This window comes from Hippoglossus hippoglossus, chromosome 24 (assembly GCF_009819705.1).
Source record: "Hippoglossus hippoglossus isolate fHipHip1 chromosome 24, fHipHip1.pri, whole genome shotgun sequence".
Lineage (NCBI taxonomy): Eukaryota > Metazoa > Chordata > Actinopteri > Pleuronectiformes > Pleuronectidae > Hippoglossus > Hippoglossus hippoglossus.
Genome location: NC_047174.1, coordinates 7,265,611 through 7,285,425, shown reverse-complemented (window position 1 = coordinate 7,285,425; position 19,815 = coordinate 7,265,611). Strand labels below are relative to the sequence as shown.

Genomic DNA, 19,815 nt, shown 5'->3' with positions numbered 1-19,815 from the left:
CACTTCTGCCAACAAAAAACAGTCAAAATTGTGACTTCACCCTAAGAACCACTAGATGGCAGTGCTTGACCTATATCTATGTAAAGGTTGTTACCCCTGACTCAACATACAGATGCATGACCACTGCTGAAATATAACTTTATAATAGTAAATATGCAGCATCAATCTCCTTCTGTTCTGAACAACGTAGAACAGAGGGAGAGCTGCGTGAACTCTGTAACAGCCGCTGGCCGGAACAGCTGGGTAAATGTAGCTCTAACCTCAGGACAAAGGGATGTGGTCTGCATCGCTGTGCAGAAGTGGGAGGGGCGGCCATTTGCCACAGGATTTTGCCATTTCACAGCCAAAACAAGCACGATACTCTCAAAACTCAACCATCATAGCCATCTGTCTTAATTGTAGGCCGGTCAGATGACGGGACACATTCCAGGCCGTGGACGAGGCTTTCAGATTTGCCCTCTGTGCGTTTTGAGTCAGCCTCCGTTTATGGAAGGAATAACCACAAGTGAAGCTGGTTCCTCATTATCAGGCCTCAGTCGAGTTTTATTGCATCCTCTATTACATTTTAGACCTTAAATCTTCGCACAACCAACTCTACAAGGGTTGTTCAGTCACAAATGGTTCCTCTAAAATCTTGAAATTGAAACCGCAGATTTCCCTTACTGCCCTGTCCAAGGTTCTGGGTCATGGGAGAAGAAAACAGCTGACTGTTATTGTCTCTCTGTCCATTCAGCCTTTTTCATTTCATTATCTAGCCAACATTGCTTAGTTCTGGTATTCTTGGCATGATCCAGAGTTCACTGGGTGGTTACATGGGCTGAACTGGTGCATGAGAGCGAGCGAGAGAGAGAGACTCTAAACCTAATGCAATTTTTCTCTGTGCCCCTATATTAGATTACAGAGCATGACTGGACACAACAATCAGGTTAGCTGAGGCTAAAGTCAAGACTCTTCCATGCCCACATATACAACACCTCCAGCCCCTCCTGCTCTCTGGCTCTCCTGACCATGCAGCTCTGATACCTTGTGACTGCAAACCCTCTTTTTGTCTGGTGCTGAACAGCAGTGGTGTGTGTATGAGGACAGGGTACCTATATGAGAGTGTGTGTGTGTGTGTGTGTGTGAGTGAGAGAGTGTGAGAGAGAGGATTGCCCCTGTAAAGCTCTGCAGCCATTATCTTATATAGATACAGAATTGTCCACAGTGTAACATGGGTCTTTTTTTTAAGATTTTTCAAGTTTACAATCAGAAAATTATTTTTAAAGTTTGCAGAGAAAGGGCTGTACGAAATATAGTATACGAGCCATTAACAGCAAAGTTACAGATTGTGTTTAATGGACACACTAGAGAGAAATCATGGAGCAGTCGTCCAAGAAAACATTATCTCCTGAAACTCTCTGGTTCTGGGAAATCGAGCCAGCTGGGAACTCCGGGCCCGGTGGAAGAAAAACAATCTGTTCAGCACAAACACACTGAACGTACTGTCCGCACACACGCCGTTCAAGAATGTGTTCATCCGTGCACACACACACACACACGCACACACGCAAGCAAGCAAGCTCACTAACATTTCCTTTAGAGCTTCTGCTACATAAGCAGAACTTTGCCGCACGTGACCCTGGAAACTGACCGTGTGTCCTGTCAGGAACCAACCAGCAAACACTCAAGAGAGTGGAAAAACAACGGGTGGGGTCTTCAGTTTCAGATCCCGTTCGAACAGTTTGAATATAAATGGTACAGAACAGAAAAGGGTGTGCAGTGTCCAGGCTGCAATACACTTGGCACCTTTTAAACTTTCATCCTACACAGTAAATATGGAGGTGGTGTCATTTAACAACTGTGCTGGGAAGTGAGCACCAGTTCAAGAGATTGTCAAACAGATAAACTTTTACCAGGGTCATTTAGACTTCTGTAAAAGCTGTGACCACATACTGTAAACGACTCTGGGGCTAACAGTATGTGTATCGGCCACTAGGGGGGCACTAGTGTCTCCATGAACTCCACTGTTTTAACGGGTGGAGCATGGTCCTCAATTTGTTTTGGCTTGTGAGGCCTCAAAATGAAACTGTCTATTGGTAACCCTGCAACAGATATCATGGCCTAGTAGGCATGAGCTGTGAGTAGTTGCTTCTAGGATTGGTTCAAGTATTTCACAAGAAGAAAAATATACAAAATATGTCAACAGGAATCTGGTTATACCTTTAAATTATCTTAGACTTTTTTTCAAGAGACTCCAAACACATTAAGTAACACAATCAGATACAAGGGCATGAGACGAAGGTAAAACTTAAGTGAGTAACATGTTAAAAAAACAAACAAACATTAAAGTTGGAATGTTGTTGGGAGTTCGATAAGACACCACTCAGGTAAATATGAAACCAACTCCACCAGTAAGTAGTTTTACACAAGTACTGTACTGTAAGTTTAATGTACTTGAACTTAAGTTTTTTATTTTTATTTCATTACACTTAATATTTCTACTCCATTAACAGCTACAGTGAAACATTTACAGTCCAAAAATGAAGACGACACAAATACATCAAACTTATCAAGAATTTCTAAAACAGGATGCAAGAGATTAACGACAAAAACAATTTAACAGATTTTTCAGATAAGTGAATTATTGGAAAAAAGAGTTTTGATCATTATAAACTTATGAGACTGGAGGTTGGGCAAGATATTCGAAGGTTTCACTTTGACCTGTGGGTGATTGTGACTTTCTCACAATTTTCTTGTTTCAAAAACCAAACCATTAATAATTGATAAAGAAAATCTGCAGATTAATACATAATCAAAAACCAAAAACAATTGGTTGCAGTCCTGTATAAAGAAATTGCTCAACCAAGTACAACAGTAACTCTTGACGCATCAATACATGAGTAATGATGATCTAATGATATTGTTATACAATAGTGGAACTGTTAATGGGGCCATTCCTTTTCATTGAACACATTACATTTGCAATGCAAGGGTTTGATCAGCATAAACATCCAGTCGGATCTGTGCAAAGGCGTCAAAATATAAATATGATAATAATAGATCTATTGCTAGTTTAAGATGCTGTGGGTAAGGAGTGATGGATTTTGGGATATTTATACATGTCTATACTAGTATGAAATGTATCTTTTAACGGGAGAACCTGTTGACCTCACTACAAACACACAGCAAGACAAAGCAAAGCCTGAACTTGATACCTTCTGTTGTCCGGGCAACTAGATGTTCAATTGTAACCATGGTGATGGAGCCTTTACGCGGAGACCCGGCTGTTTGTCCCACTTGTGATTTGTCATGTAAATTACCAGCTCCTGGAAAGTTGACATTGCTGTTAAATAAAAGATGAATGCAGTCATTTGTTTAACAATATTCAAACTTTATTGATTTAACATTGTGAAACTAAAGGCAACACTAGAAAACAAGGCAAAAAAAAAAATTTGTAAGAAAAAAGGAGGGAGAAAAAAATAAAAAGAGCTAAAATATGGGCACAAAATAGGCACAAAACAATTCGGGAGACATTGTGGCACCTGCGAGTGTCTACATATTGATGTGTGTGTTATAGTGGGTTTGGAGCAAAGCAGAAAATTCGTACCTACAAGACTGACGGCCTATTAAAAAAAATAACATGGCACTACATAACAAGAAAGTCACAAGGCAAAAGGAGGGAATCAAAAAAGCCTGTTACTCGTTGCTCTTGGAAGCGAACACTGCGAGACTGAAAACCGATAGAGTCCTCCAGGACCAAGAAGAATTTTTCATTAAAAAATAAACAAGACATTCAATGTGATAATTGAAAGTTACATCCAGAGTGGAGTTCAAGTTATCATGTGACAGTTTGCATTATGGAGGAAGATGTTGCAGCAGAGAACACCAGAGGTCTGGAGCTGTGATCAATGAGGGATTGTATCACAATGAGCGAGTGACGAGTTGTCAAGGACACAACCAGGCCCGATCTGGAAGGAAACATTTGCCAAACAAAAGCCATTCACATCAATTTGATATTAATCTTTTATGGTTTGGGTCAAAACTCAGCAAAGTTTCAGAGTACATCCAACAAGTCTTCACTTTTCAACCTGATAAATTCCCAGACAGCTCGTCACCAGTGAATGCTCGGTGGATTTGATCAAGGAGTTTAAGGCCGAGCGTGACGAGACATAATCAAGCAGAATACGACACAGAAAACCACTTCACAGGGGTCTGAAAGTGCTGAGTCCCATTGGTATTTAATAGGTGTGGCATAATCACTTCACAACTACACTGTATATGGATATCAACTGAATAAGGCACTTTTCCTTAAGAGGTGCAAGGACTGAGTGACTTGTAGGAGGAAGCTGCACGGAGGCAGCACAATGGACGTCTATTGGTTTCCATGGATGACAAACGTGTTTTGAAACACCACAATAATGTCAACATGTGATGTGTGACGCTGAGGAATGCAGCTACCATGTCGAAAGCAAAGAGCACTGTGACTGGAGTTAGTGGTCACTCAATGGCTTTGTATTAAACCCAAACATCAAGTTTTGGGGACGCAGGGGCCTCCTCATGCGGGGGTGATGATGCTGGGTGCAGCTAAGGCAAAACTTTGTAGCCTGCTCTTCTCATACATGGGTCTTTGGGCTGTAGCCTAAATGCCACCAGGTGACCGTAGGTTAAAAGGCGTGTCAATGGTGAGCAGCAGAAAACACGTAACCCTAAATTATGCAGGAAACAGGAAAAACAAATCTGCTCTCATTAATTTAGAATTCCTCACGATCATACAAAACTATTCATCCATTATCTAGTTCATATTCAAGACTTGAGTATTTGTACAAGCATCCGATTCTTTTTTTTTTTTTTTTTTCTCTCTGTTTTTTTTGGGTTGAATCACGACAAACATTTCCAAAGACAACGTTACAAAACAAAGCTCGTCAGTGCAATGTTTAAACTCCACCATGCCAAAACTGAGGACTTTGGCTTAATGCACACGGTTTCAAGGCATTCTATTTAAACTAGCATATGGGCAAATCACAAATAATCAGAGTGGTTTTCAAAGTGTGTCCAACCCCTTAAGAGCATATGCAAATGTGAGGGGGGGGAAATCACAACTCCAAGCATTCAGCATGCAATAATGAAACACAAATATTCTTGACACTGACGAGCTGGCACAAGCAAAAATGTTCTGATCAACGCTCCTTCATTTAGCCTTTTCCTTACGGTGAAACCCAGGAAATAAACGTAAGCAGGATGTGGCTATGTACAGGAGAGACAAAAAAAAGACAAGAAAAAAACATCACACTGTTAGCAGCAAGCTAATTAGCGACGTCGACATTAGCCTGGCCACTTAGTTGTTGCAATTTTGCACTCCATCAGCAATCTTCTCACTTGCATGGCGAAGTCAGGAATCAAGAGGTGCGACACTCATTGGACCGAACCACGGTCCCGGCATTTCAACCTCGACTCAAGCTTTTAAATTATGTTTAAAAAAAAAAAAAGGTACACTCAAGGATTCATAGCTCCTAATAGCGTCTTGAAATATCCTCATGGTCTCCTGTTTTTACACTAAACACAATTTGATACACAACTGAGTCCTGAAACATGAACACAGGGTTGGGGGTGTTTGGGGGGGGGGGGGGGGGGGGGGGGGGGGGGGGGGGGGGGGTGTTAGGAGCTACGAACCAGAGAGTACCTTCAAATCTAATAATCATCTACTTTTACAAGGTCACAGTCAGTGAGAAGAAGACCATGCACTGAATACCGTCTTCTACTCATAGGGAAAATCTTCAATCTCGGCTGATCGAGGCCCTCGAGTGACATCTACCTTATACTTCCACCAATAAAAGGCTCTTCAGTCCAGCTGCTGATACTTCGGATCTCACAGCTCACCGACAAACTCGTGACAAACACTCAGGGGCCTCAACCAGGAAGAAGAGACTCGTCCTCTTCCTCATACTGGACATTAAAGGCACTTCACTGCTATCACTGTCCACATCAAGAAAGGTGCACGCCATTTTCTTCAAGCCCCCCCCCCCACACTCTATTTTAAACACATTAATTAATAACACTTCTGAAATATTCTACAATCGTTCATTTTCCCCCCTTTTTTCGGCTACTTCACAGAAAGCAAGGGGGCAGCTCCGCGCGGGTAAGATTTGATGCCAGTAAGGATCATAAGGGAGATTAATGGCTGGGAAATGAACTTAATACATAATTTATTGCATTGTGCCGCTCCACTGGCAGTTGGTGACATTTTAACAACTCCTATTGGGTGAGAGATCTCCGCTGGGAATTCAACTGCAGAAAACGCACCGCACTCCGAAATGCCAAGGGAGACGTCCATCGAAATAAGACTGTTTACCAGAGGGATCGCCGTTGTTCCTGATATTAGATGATTGGGTGATGCTTTTTATCCCCTCTTCAAGTAACCCCACCTCTTTTACATCATCTATGAACACATATATAGGATACAGCTGCATGAAGGGGGGGGGGGAGGGAACCTGCCCACGACTCGACAGGGTGAAAGCAATACTGAATCATCGCCATCGTCACATTTTAAGAAAAGCTGTGAACTCAAACAGTGTTTCCAAATCAAAAAATTGAGAGGATGCTGTAAATGCTCCTCCTCCCAGGCATCACTGAAAGCTACTGCTGGTCCTTTTGACTCATGTGGTGAGGAGAGGGGCCGTAAATAACACCAGCCGCCTCAGTTCGCTGGAAAATGGTCTTTCGCAGGATGACTAACAGCACGATGGAGGTGGGTAGTAGCTAACACGTGATGTAATCCATATGCTCAAGGCTTAAATGCCATATCACTAGGGATCTGTATACTGTACATGTTGGTGCGATGTTATTTATCATACATACAGGCATGCGTGGGTGCCTCCACACCGACTACAGCAGCACTAATGCAGGCCGAAATCACAAGTGGCACAAACATGAAAAAAAAAACTGCTTGAAAACACTGTTTGAGTTCGCCGTGGTGAGCGTGTGATGAGTGCGTGCCGAGTGGGGAGTCTTCTCCGGGAGGTTAGAGTTTGGCGGGGACGGGGCCGGTGATGCCGATCCAACCGTGATGCTGCTTCAAAGGGTGTGGTAGTTGCGGTCCTTGGACTTGCAGAATTTGTAGAGGAAGAAGATCACCGCCTGCAGGCCCAGCACCAGCACTATTCCGCCGATGAAGCTCGCGGCATCAAAGGTGGCATTCTTTTGAGAGGCCGGGGTCGGGGAGACCGGCGTGGTACTTGTGATGGTTCCATCTGTGAGAGCGAAGGAGAACGGAGATGAGATACCCTGGTTTATATCCATTTACAGGGCAGGAATTAAAACGTTCTTGCACTATCAGACTTACTTGAAGAAGCCGATGTAGTGGGGATGGAGGTGTTACTGCTCGGAGTGGTGACAATGACGGTTCCATTTTCTGTAGTAGAGTTAGAAAACATACATTTACCTTGACCCCAGTACGTTTATTTGACTAATTTCAAGTTGTAATCCTTAAACTTTGATTTCTGGTAGATTTGGCGACGTAAGAGCAACAGAACTGAACTAGGGCAACTGAAAAGCCTTCGGGCTTATAAACTCCTATTATTGATGCCGGCACTTACTTGACACTCCCCGCACGAATGCCACAACTGAACAGCACGTCTCCTGCGTGTGTCACATACGTAGGCTCTACTTGGGCAGCTCACCAAAATAGATTAAAACTCACCCGGGCGGATGAGATATCACTCAGTGGCATTTTTGATAAATCTCACATTAGAAAGGCTTATTTCCCTCTTTTCAAATCTGATGCATTCTTGGCCACACCTTGCAGGCGGATCAATTCCAAATATCAATACCACAGATACTCTGTCTCATTTTTGAAGATTGATTCTAACATCAATACAAGTTTCAGTGTCTCTCTTCTACGTTCTCTCCCATTTCATCAAATAGCAGAACTGCCTTTGCAGACAATGTTCCGTTGTATTGAACTCTTTGTCGTCGTGTCACGTGCACTCGAAAGTGAGCATATGCATCGCAGGCACAGCGCCTACCTCAACTACCGGCACCAATCCGACACAGGATTGCAGTGATGATTAAACAAAAGGGAAGCTCTGTGTGTTTACTATTTTCAAGCTGTAAATGAAAACATTGTGATACTGTCTGTTCAGTTTGTTTTGACACTGAAATAATCACGAGAAAGAGAAGGAGGAGAAAACGCCTCAGATGACCTTCGGCTTGTCGGGAATCAAACCCTGGTCTCACGGGTGACACCCTAACCCAACCCTAACCCTAATTCCGCCAACCCTTAAAACAATTACTAACCTTTGTTGAAATGAACTAAACTAAACCTAAGGCTTTGTTTCTCACAAATTACTTCTGAATGCAAACTGAATCCAATAAGAGAATAAAGGCCACTTCCACTATCAAAAACAAATACTCCATAGAGAGATGATTATAGAATAAATGAACTGAATTCAATCGCTTCAAAAACTATCCCAAAACTCCTAACAACCACTTAAAACCTTGTATATAGAGCGACGCAGACTTCAGCAGGGAGTAGCAGAGGTTTTCTGGCACTGGTTACCTGTGGTGGGCTGAGCAGAGGTGCTGCTGTTAGAGGCGGTCGTGACAACAGGGGCAGTGGGGGTTGTAAGGGGTTGGGAAGAAGTCGGAGATGGAGCGACAGTCGAAGCCTTGGTTGTTGGAGTAGGTTCCGAAGCTGGACAGAGAGCCAACACCAAGACAGGTTGTAATGGGGAAAAGCAAGAGACACCAACCAAACATCAAAGTTATGCACAGAAACGACACAACACCCCCTCAGCATTTCACTGAGGCAGGAGGGAAATAATGTTAGATGTCTCTTGGACACAAACAAAGAAGACAGAGGGAAGACGGATCCAAAACGCTGAAACTGACAGTTAACTGACACCTTAGTTAGAGCATAGCTAGACCCAAACAGAATCTGCAGAAAGTGTATAGGTTTTTTTCAACAAATATGAAGTCTGCTGATTCTCTTAGGGCCTAAGAAAACTGTTAATGAAAAACAAATTAAGTACCCACTTTAATATTGCTGTTAGACTTACCTGCGCAGGTAGCGTTGGAGCAGGAATCGTTTCCTGCCAGAAGAGTTGCATTGAGACAGCCAAAAAATGCTGAAACAGACCAAAGATTCATGAATTAAAAGGAGGAGACATTTTATGGCCATGTTCAGGTTCATAATTTGAATTTGGGTTCCGACTTGAAAAGTCCAGAAAACACAATTTTACTCATACATTGCTGCAGCTCCCCTTTTCAGTCTCTGTTTGAAATGCTTGGTTTTATTTCCTGTCTCTTAGCATAAAGTAGCATCAAATAATTAAAATACTGAATTATTGTACTGCATTCAAGTTGTTCTTGAGGAAAATGTAAGAGATTACATTACACTTCTGCATTTTGCTGGTCTGCTGAGTCATATTTTGATCATCTTTGTACGATGTTGTATTTTATAATCTGTTTACTAATTAACCACAACAGGAAGGGACTTTGCCCTGCGATGGAGTCTTGCCAGTCCCAAATACATAAACAGAGGAAGTCGAGACACAGATGTAGCAATGATATAAATTTCTCTAATTCATCTAAAAAACTTTTTGGAAATTAAAAGATTCATGAATTTACTATAGTGAGATTAAATGACCAACTAGTTGTCAGTTTATTTGTCTTCCAGTGGAACAACTGGGCCTGTGTCACAGCGTAGAACTCATGATTCATGACATGTCAGCACCTTGTGACTATAGAGTCTTTTCACACCCAGCTATAAGATATTTACTTTCCTGCTGTTATGCAAGCTTGAATCAACTGTCCCTAGATTGTATTGCAATCTTTACTACAGACATCCACGCGGGTACATTTGTTTTAACTGGAAAAAATGATCATTCAAACTCGAAATAGTGTAATTTATGTAATTTTTCAATAAAAAAATGTTAAAGTTGAAACGAATGGTCGATTTAAAAATTGACTAAATAAACTAGAAAACAGATTGTTTCAGTTTCAGGATTTGATGCTTTTTCTTGAAACTGAAAGTCTTTGGGTTGAGGGAACATTATTATTTGGAAAGTTATTTGCCTTTAACACATCTCTTCTTCTTTAGACAAAGGCCTTCTTTAACCTCATTTATTCCAGGACTCATCAAAAATCGGTAAACACATCTTTGTCTTCACTTGTCTCAGGCTTCTGTGGAATGTTGTTATACAGGTACTGAACCTAAAATGAAAAGACCCTTTCTCAGAAATATTGGTTGAATCTGGCAACAGGGAAGGAGGAAGTTGACCTCTTCCTTGTGTTGATATTAAAACTCTCTCTGAGCATTCAGGGGCATTATCATCTCAAATACGCCATAAAGGGAGCAGAGTCCACTCAGTGAGGTGCACCTGGTGCTGTAAAAAGGCCTTCCCTTCCTGTTGTATGATAATACAGACCACACCTAATGACTCCCGCCAGATGGCCGCTCATAAATTACAGACACACCGACATCAACTTCGCTGCAGCCATTGTTGAAAACGTCTTTCGGTCGTCTCCAAATAGGGTCAAAAATGACTCGCCCACACTTTCCACAGCTCAGAGGGATTTGTTTTATGGTCCTAGTATCAGGTTGTGTATCTTTGTGCAGTGGCCTTGAGAAGATTTTTTAAATGTTTATTGGCTACTGCTGTCACTGTAAAATCCCTGCCCAAGGATGTGACGCTTGAAGAATCAGGGACATCTTTTTAATCACTCCTTAAAATATATCTTAAAAATAAAAAGTATTTTAATAATTCTAGTACACCAGTTACATGCCTTGACTGATTTATTATTTTATTATTATTGTTTTAATACTGTATATTAATGTTTTGTGACTGTATTTATAAATCAAGTTTATTATTATTTCCATAACGGTTTCTCTTTGATGGAGCAGCTTCTCCCTGTTTTTAACATACGTTTTACATGAGTTCTCACCATTTCCCATTCAGCAGGAAGGGAAATCCGCACAAATAAATGGCCTCAGACATTTTTGACTCAAGAAGGGAAAGTAAAGTAAGAAAAAGTCATTCTGACAGTGTTGCCTGTGTTAAAGTCACCTATATAAATACAATCCTTCTTTCTGACGTCTATGTACTGTATGTTCAAACTGTGAGGAGTTTGTTTTTTTTCCACTCTCCAATGGGTCAGAGGTCTGTTATCTTGCAGGCAGCTGTGAAAGGTAGGACCAGCTCTCACCCTTTCCCAAGCTGGTGACATCATCACCACCACGAGGCATGTCCACGGCTCCAAGTCGGTGGTGCAAGTGAAACGCCTGAAGGGCTCAATTTACCCCAGAAAACCGCCTCAGGGCTCCACAAGCTTTGTCACAAACCACAGTGCGTCCAGTACGACGGAACTTGTGTGTACACGTGTCAAGTTTGTTGAGCATCTAAGCAACAGGCTGCGACGCCACAGGCTTGTTTACACAAATTTCCTAAACCAAAGATAAATCTGGTAATGACAATGTGGTAGGCGTGAGCTGGCGGCAGCAGCGGGGTTACGCTGTGCTTCTGCAAGGAGCATCTCAACTGGCCAGAGCCAACTGTTTCGGTTTGAGCTGAGTTCACATCGAATAGTGGATCTATTCTTGAGCTTGTGAAAGGCTGTTGCTGTAGTCTTACATTTGTGTGTGTGTGTGTGCGTGTGAGGAAAGCAGTCAGTGGTGATCCGCACTATAGTGACTGCCTGTATCCTGTATGGTAAGGGTGGTGTGAGGAAAGCAGTCAGTGGTGATCCGCACTATAGTGACTGCCTGTATCCTGTATGGTAAGGGTGGTGTGACTTGTTTGTCCTGGTGTGTAATTGCACTTGTCTTTGGGAAGCCAGCAGTAGAGACAACTAACTTTTCAACATGTAGACGCTTAAAAAAACTGCTAAACTATGGATTAGTAAAAATCTTAAAACTGCTCATCAAATCTTTTGAAGAAAAAAAAAACATATGTATAGAATATACAGATTAAAAGCTATCAAATGATAATAATCTCAGTAAGAGAACAGATCTTGATATATTTGTTTTTAATTTACATTTTTTATTTCTGTGGGTGGGGGATTTCATTTCCTCCTGAAGTACGTTGAGCTTAACCATTCCATCCCTCTTGGCTCAGAGGAGATGTAAATAATTGTCATGTTGCCTGTCCTGTTCAACCACTTAATGAATCATTAGACTCACCAGAGGACAGTTCAAAATTCAGAGACAAAGCAGGAAGGGGGTGGGGGGGGGGGTCATGAAATCTCAACGTAGCTTTGTCCTGAAGGGAATCAAAGCTTCTCACTGGTGAAGTTGTCAAAGAGGTCCACTCCCATGAGAGCTAAAACAACTTGTGCTCGAGTTGTAAACTGATCCAGGAACTGATTTTGGATTAATCAACTTGTAATAGTTGAGACAACACAAGTTACATGATCTCTACTGCTTCAGGCTTAATGACAACTAAGCACACCCTTGTCTTGGACTGCACCCGAGGCATAAATTATGAGAATAACAAGGCATCTGAAACTAATCTGCTTTCTTATCTGCACACTGTGTCCTGTCCGTCCCTCTGTTGCCTGGCGTGACGATATTGCAGGCTTCCTGCCACACATCCCCTCGCTTCCTCTCCTGCTCATCTTCTTCACGATCACACGAGACCTGAGTGTGTCTCATACTGAACTGAGACAAACGTAAACAGCACTCGTAAAGGATTTTCACCTACAAGGTGCAGGATTCGTCCAGATGCTGTCAAACCAACGATCACACAGGTTTATCACTCAATTGTATTAATATCTGCGGAGTGAACTTGGGTGACAAAGCTGAGATTTAACCGGAGTGAACTTATGACAGACCTGCGGATAAAACAATGTTGACTTATCTGTTTTATCTGCAAAACTTGTAACATGATTTCCAATCCCTGAGAACAACACGCTAACACCCACTCCTCTCGGGGTCGCATGCGGTGAATAGAGAGCAGTTGACACAGGAAACAATCTGCCATAGATTTGATATGGCAACGCCTTTTATCGAATATATGCACATTTCTGACCACAAACAGCAGACTTCAAATCTATGAAAAATACCACGGCAGCATATTTCTCCATCTGTAGTAATGTCTGAGAGCTTTCTCATATTCAGAGAAGTTATGTTTAGACAGATATTGCCATTAACATAATGAAATTACAGAATGGCCGCACAGAGACGTACTCAAAGGGCAGAAAAATACCACAATCAGACATGAGACTTAAATGTTAAAAAGATATGACCATCTAGCTTTGCGTCATCTGCATTACAATGAATTATATATTTAGTGATGAATCTCCCGACCTAGACCCCTCACCCTACAGTGACAAGTCAGTGTATCTTGATTGAAATATTGGAAAAACATTGTTCCTGATGAGAAATCATCACCACTGTTTTGTTCATGTGATAGATGATCCAGATCATCAGTGCCTATATTTTCCATCAAGATCAAAGAATTATTTCCTGGGAAATCTGTGAAAATGTCAAAAACACAGTATCTCGCAATGTTAAAGAAAAAGAAAACAAATAAGAAAATGGATCAACACCTAAATGTACTACTGGGTTCCTGCTAACTAATAAACAAAGGAGATAATAATCTACTCCCACACCAGCCTGTCCAGATCCACAGAGCCGGTCCGCGTTGCCAGACGACTACGGCACAGCTGCGTCCTTTTAGGAAAATTTAGATAACATCATCTAAAAGTCAGCATCCACTGCCGTACATTCCCTCCACATACCCAAGAATCATGTCTCCAAGCAGCTCAGCTGTCTGGACAATTGGCACACAAAGGGCAACCTGTGCCTCTCCGTCCACAACCCTGCTGCCACACATTTAACACAGATACTCACATGTTGTGCAGTTGACCCAGAGACAGTCTTCAGTGGCCGTGCACGTAGCACATGTCAGCTTGGAACATTTATCTGCAAAGAAGAAACATGTATTAGATTTATGTAGAGGGGGGGGGGGATTCCTGCATGTGGTAAGAAAACGAAAGTAGATTTTCCAGAGGCTGCTCTGGAAAACGGGCTCTGAAATCTGTCATCATACGACATGTGATAACACAGGGTCGTGGATTTGAACAACCATAGACTGTGTTAAAGGACACAACACAGGGTTAGGCGTGTGTCGTGTAGAGGCTGTTGCATAACAAGTTGATCTGGTCTGTGCTACCTGATCTACTGGATCTGACTCACACGCACGCGCACACGCGCGCACACGCGCACACACACACACACACGAACACAAAACACACACACAGCAGCTACACAATGCGAGTTTAGGACCCTCTGCTGTACATGCTAGGTGGCTAACGCGTTAGCTGGTCCTCACAACTTGAGAGCCACTGTCCAGCGTGGAGACCAAACTGTCAAGTCGCTCAGAGGAACGTGGTATTGATTGTGAAAGCTTAAAATAAAAAAAGGGAGGGAGACGACAACCGTCCAACGAGGAAGCGACACGTCTAATTGTTTCTGCCGTGGCCGACAAATGGAGGCACACGCCACAGGGAAGTAAACACCGGTGCGGTCGGCGGTGTCTTCCCCGAGCTGAGGGGGGACACGGCCGGCTGTGGCTAGCCGCTAGCTCCGCGCGGAGAGAGAGAGGGGGGGTGGGGGGGTCCGCAAACTTACCGGAGTCCGCCGCGGCTGGTGCGACAGCGAGAGCCACGACTGCGGCGAAAAGCAGCAGCTTCACGTACATGACTGCGGACAAGATCGCTGCTCTGCCTGGAAACGTGTGTGTGTGTCCGGGTGGAGGGGAGGACGTCGAGAGTGGCACCGGGCGAAAGGTTGAGCGGCTTCAGCCTCGTCTTCGGTCTCCGCTCGGTGCTGCTGGTGCTGCTGCTGCTGGATGTGTTGGTGGTGGTGAGAGCTCCACTTCCTACTTGACAGGTCATGTGGCACTTTCTCATGGTGGGGTGGAGTGGAGTGGGGGGGGCGTGGAGAGGACGTGATCCACGGACACGTCAAAAGGAAGAAAGAAGAAGAAGAGGAGGAAGAGGAAGAAGAAGAGGAAGAAGAAGAGGAAGAGGAAGAAGAAGAGGAAGAAGAGCAGCAGAGAAGCGAAAGTGGATGATGATACGTTTTGCACAGTCATCCTCGTCAGGACTTTGCTTTGACTTCCGTTCATCAACCTTATCAACTTTAACCTGGACCAACTCAAGTCTCACCTTTATTCTAATAGACTTATGTTATTGTCCCTCTGTCTCAGTCTACAGTCTCATCCTCAAACCTTAACCATCACCATTAAATAAACTATATAATAATAATAATAATAATAATAAACTTTATTTGTATAGCAGCTCAAAGTTCTTTTACATGAAATACAAATGAAATTCAAAGCAAGAAGAGAATACATTTTAAGACACATACAAAAAAAGCATGTTCAAATTATGAAAAGAAAGGGAGATAAAAAGGATCTGAGGAGGAGAACCTTGAAGTCAATCCTGTGTGTAACAGGCAGCCACTGCAGAGCTGCTAGAGCTGGACCAACCTCTTCTTGGTTCTGGTTAACTCTGACCTTAACCTGATTCTAACACTAAAAGCGAGTCTAACCCCTTAAACAGCCCCATGAAAAAAGTCAAGACCAGCCCAAATGTCCTAACTTACCCCAAAATGTCCTCACTTCGATATGAGCACAAGTACATAAACACATACTCACACGTTTCCGCAGCTATCCTGACTTTGCATTGACTTCCATTCAATGTGGACAGCCTAACCAAAACCTATCCCTAACCTTAACCATGACCAATTCAAGCCTAACTCTAACCTTAACCTAACCACAATTCACATCTTAACCCCAACCTTAGTTAATTAGTTAATTTAACCTCTTTAAAAATAGGTTAATTTAACCTCTTTAAAAATACATGTTCATTAGACATTAGGTTAAAAAATAAATTCAAGTATTTATCTAATGCCTTGCAATGTTTATAAATTAATGAACGTCTGATAATTTATGATACTGATTTATAGGTTAATTATATTCTCATCAGATTAAATGTAAACCTGTATTATTATTATTTATTTATTTATCTATTTTGTTTATGGAAGAATTGTTGCTGTTACTAAATATGAACAGCAGGTGACAGCAGTGTCAACGAAACGTCTAACTTTATCTGTTTATCTGTTCTATCTTAATCGATGTTATTAAATGTAACTTTTAAAAAAATGCAAATAAAACTTTATACAGGTGTAATAATGTCTATCACATCCACAGATTTATTTAGGACCACTTAAGAAAGCTAGAAGACAAGGACACAAAACTTACTTAACGAGAAACTAAGTGACAATTTACAATTAAATAAAATACTTTTTTACATTTGTGTTAGTTACATATATCTTAGGGTTTATTTGGCTGCTTCAACTTCATCTTCATTCTTGGAGTTTTAATACTCCACAATCCGTAACTCTACATTCATAGTTTGGTCTTTCATTGCAAGTCTGGACCTCCTCCAATCTCTTGAGGACATCAGCACCCTCCACCACTTGTCTAGAATGAAAACAAAGACATTGACTAACATTTTAAGAGAAGATTGCACAGAAAAGGAAAATTACTGTACATGTTACACAAACCCAAATGCGACGTAGGTCCTGTCCATCCAAGTTGCTGGCTGCAGCGTGATGTAAAACTGGGATCCGTTGCTGTGGGAACCCTTATTGGCCATCCCGAGCACGCCTCGCTTCGAGTGAGGAACAGCAAAACTTTCATCTGAAAGGAGAAAACCCGCAGGGGAACTTCATCGTACAATTAAATCCATAAATCTCCACATGCACAGTGTGGTCTCATGGAAATACTGTCGCTGTAAATTGTTAGAATGGGTTTTTACCTTCGAAAGTGGGTCCATAGACTGATTCACCTCCATCGCCTTTACTTTCTGGATAAATATCTACAACAGTGAAATATACAGTTGTTTTTTTTCCAATATCACCCTGGTCTAGTGGCGCAATGATATTCCAAAACAGCCGTGACACACTTTCTCATTCTCACTTAGGTGACGTACTTTGATGATTTCAGATGCTTTTACAAATATAAACAAGGATTGGTCAGCATGCTCTTTAAGAAAAGTAGAAATATGGACATGATGGCCAGGAATTTAGAGGAGTTGGATAAACTCAAAGACAGTTAACTGCAATGCCACATTTACATTTTTTTAATTGATTATAACAATCACCTCAATTCCATTCACATTTACAGTACTGATTAACTATTGATGTAGGTCTCTCATCTACAGTATCCCTACAGAGCAAATCACAACAAATGGGAAAACACAGCAGCGAATAAGAAAACCAGTACCTCCACCTTGCACCCAGCCGTTGGGCACCACCCGGTGAATCAGAGAGCCCTTGTAGCAGAGTGGGAAGCCGCTCTGTGACAGTCCTCGCTCTCCGGTGCACAGCTCCTTAAAGTTCTCAGAAGTCTTTGGACATATATCTGAGAACAGCTGAGGAGGACAATGTGTCTTGAGAACCTCAGTCACCTCTAAACACAAAGGCTGACATACCACTGGTGGTAAACAATGTTAAAACACATGAATGTGGATCCTTAGTGTGTCAGAGTTTTCTCACCTCAAACAACAACCTCCCTGCTGCTTCTCCTGCTATCTCAATGTCCATGAAGACAAACTGATGCTATAATGAAAGCACAGAGACATTTCTGTTTACTTGTGAGAGTCACTGATGACCGACTGGAGCCTTCAGACAAAAAGTCATAACTTGCATATTAATAAGATAAGATACAACTTATTCAGTAGTTACAGCAGCAGACAAGTCAGGATGAGGTAGACAAGAGAATCAAAAATATTTTTAAAAAAGCAATAGAATAAAAATAAAAGAATTAAATAAAAATTCTGAGTATGTACACTAGTGGTTTGTATGAAATGTTATAAAGTAAAAATCAGTAGCACAGGATGATTGTACGAGCAAGTAAAAAAGTGTTAAAAAATAGTGCAAATAGTATAAGTTATGGGTAATCTAATTAATTATGAATTACTAAAGCTACCACAGAAAGAAAATTCTACCCCCATGTGCCCATTTTGTACCCACATACAGTGTTATTCATGTGACTGTGGTGTTCACTTACCCCAGAGTTCTGGAGGTGTTTGGTGTAGTAGTCCTCAGTTAGAGCCTCATAGAAAGCCGGTGGCCGAGTCAAAGCAAAATCCCAGTGAGTCTTTGCCCAGCCGGCAAAATCCTTCTCATCACCAAGGAGACTGCCGTTCAGGAAGCACATCAGGCTGCTGGAGTACTGCCACACTTCACCACGCAGCTCCTTGAAGCACAAGTGTTGTGAATCAGTATTTCAGAATAACCACGATGTCACACTAGAACAGTATTACGTTGCGTGGGTGGGTTTTAGCTCTATAGTCGAGCATCGAGGCGCCGTATGTCACACAGTCACCTACATTGTTTATAACAGTACTCATGTCAGATGAAGTCATTTGATGTAGAGTAATGGCTGAATGTAACAGAGTACATTTGCTCAAGTATAATTTGGAGGGACTTGTACTGAAGTCGAGGTGGTTGGAGCAGGTTATACCCAGATACAGGTTGAAGGGCGACCAGTCCTTTTCTGTAATTTTGTAAGAAAAGTCCTATATAAAAAAGGCCTATAAAAATACACTATATTATTATTGTTGTTAAATAATTAAATCGTATAATAATAAATATTTCTACTACACAATATTTCAGATTTTTTTAAAAACAATTTTTATCAGGTAATAGAAAAAAAGCTATTATTTTAATTTTTAAACCTACTGGTAATCAAATGAATAATATTAATACAATTATATTAATTAAATAATCCAATGATAACATAACAGTGATACAGTAGCAATATATTACTGATATTGTCAATATTCTAATGTCTACAGAACATCTTTACTAGAGACTTTAAACATACTTGTATACTTTCAGGTAAAGGCCCTTTACACCCGTAATGCACCATACAGGTGTTTTTACATAATATGCCAGATTACACTACCATATTAGTTTTGTTGAATTGTTGCTCCTGATGTAGATATCAAGTATTTACACATGAAGGGATGATTCTCAGGTAAAGAAAACAACAATTTGTACAATTTAGATGTTCACTTTCTGCCGGTAGATCCCTGTCCCCCAAAATCTCCCTCCTTGGACTCTAATGAATGATTTGAAAGTTGAACTCGAAACAAATAAAGCACACACGTGTTACTTACCCTTTTCTTCTCGCACAGGTATGTGTCCCAGTCCAACTCAAACAGAGCTTGAATGCTTGGCCGCAGAAACGCCTCTGGAAACTTCTGCTTCAGTCCCTGTTGCACACAGAGTTGTTGTTAGTGATCATGTGAAAAACTACAGATCAGAGAGAAGCTGGAGAAATCAAACCGTTTTACCTGAGCAATACTTTTGGCCACGTGGAAAGGACTTTCTTTAATTAAGCCCACGATCTCTATGTGAGATTTTGACGGCATGGTTGCAGAACACTCAAAGAGTGAAAGTCTGTAGACAATCGCCTCGTATCTCTAGTAAGGGCAAGTGCAAATCGTGGCAGCGGCAGCTCGAAGAGACACTTCCGGTGTCAACAGAAACTGCCACTGATATGTAAAGGCAGCTGTCTTCGATGCCAAACTGTTTGTAGGAGGCAGCTGCCTTTAAACAGTTTGGCATCAAAGGAAGCTGCAATCGTTGCCACATTATACTGGTTTATGAAGGCTTATTAGATCGTTTGAGAAAAGCTCCACATGTATCAGATCCATATGCATGATCTTGGTGTCTGTGGATAAATGAGAACTCGAAGACTGTATTCCCAGTTACAGTGTGACTGATACTGTGCCCGAGTAAACTGTGATAAACCAAAGGACAAA

General features: G+C 41.7%; 2 protein-coding genes and 1 long non-coding RNA gene across 6 annotated transcripts; 1 reads left to right on the top strand and 2 right to left on the bottom strand.

Moving 5' to 3' along the window:
- Window positions 1-738: 738 nt before the first annotated feature.
- Window positions 739-19,490, bottom strand: ppil6 (peptidylprolyl isomerase (cyclophilin)-like 6). 2 transcript variants are annotated; one of them, XR_004613235.1, is made up of 9 exons: window positions 19,345-19,490; window positions 19,168-19,263; window positions 18,054-18,242; window positions 17,540-17,602; window positions 17,268-17,415; window positions 16,801-16,860; window positions 16,547-16,682; window positions 15,614-16,463; window positions 739-751 (listed from the first exon to the last, which is right to left on the bottom strand). XR_004613235.1 is itself a non-coding variant. In XM_034579524.1 (8 exons), the coding sequence occupies exons 1-8, from the start codon at window positions 19,420-19,422 to the stop codon at window positions 16,346-16,348; spliced, it is 888 nt and encodes a 295-aa protein (XP_034435415.1). In that variant the 5' UTR covers window positions 19,423-19,490; the 3' UTR covers window positions 15,249-16,345. The 2 variants fall into 2 exon arrangements, 1 of the variants encoding a protein (XP_034435415.1); XM_034579524.1 differs by lacking the exon at window positions 739-751 and having other exon boundaries at window positions 15,249-16,463.
- cd164 (CD164 molecule, sialomucin) lies at window positions 5,851-14,886 on the bottom strand. 3 transcript variants are annotated; one of them, XM_034579525.1, is made up of 7 exons: window positions 14,762-14,886; window positions 14,606-14,730; window positions 13,826-13,897; window positions 9,033-9,101; window positions 8,534-8,668; window positions 7,319-7,393; window positions 5,851-7,226 (listed from the first exon to the last, which is right to left on the bottom strand). In XM_034579525.1, exons 1-7 carry the CDS (start codon window positions 14,884-14,886, stop codon window positions 7,051-7,053), a joined length of 777 nt encoding a protein of 258 aa, XP_034435416.1. In that variant the 3' UTR covers window positions 5,851-7,050. The 3 variants fall into 3 exon arrangements, with proteins under 3 accessions (XP_034435416.1, XP_034435417.1, XP_034435418.1); XM_034579526.1 differs by having other exon boundaries at window positions 7,319-7,387; XM_034579527.1 differs by lacking the exon at window positions 8,534-8,668 and having other exon boundaries at window positions 7,319-7,387.
- On the top strand, window positions 14,637-19,574 carry LOC117758136. Its single transcript, XR_004613236.1, has 3 exons — window positions 14,637-14,789; window positions 17,315-17,319; window positions 19,563-19,574. It is a non-coding gene; the product is annotated as an uncharacterized LOC117758136 (long non-coding RNA).
- The last annotated feature ends 241 nt before the right edge of the window (window positions 19,575-19,815 follow it).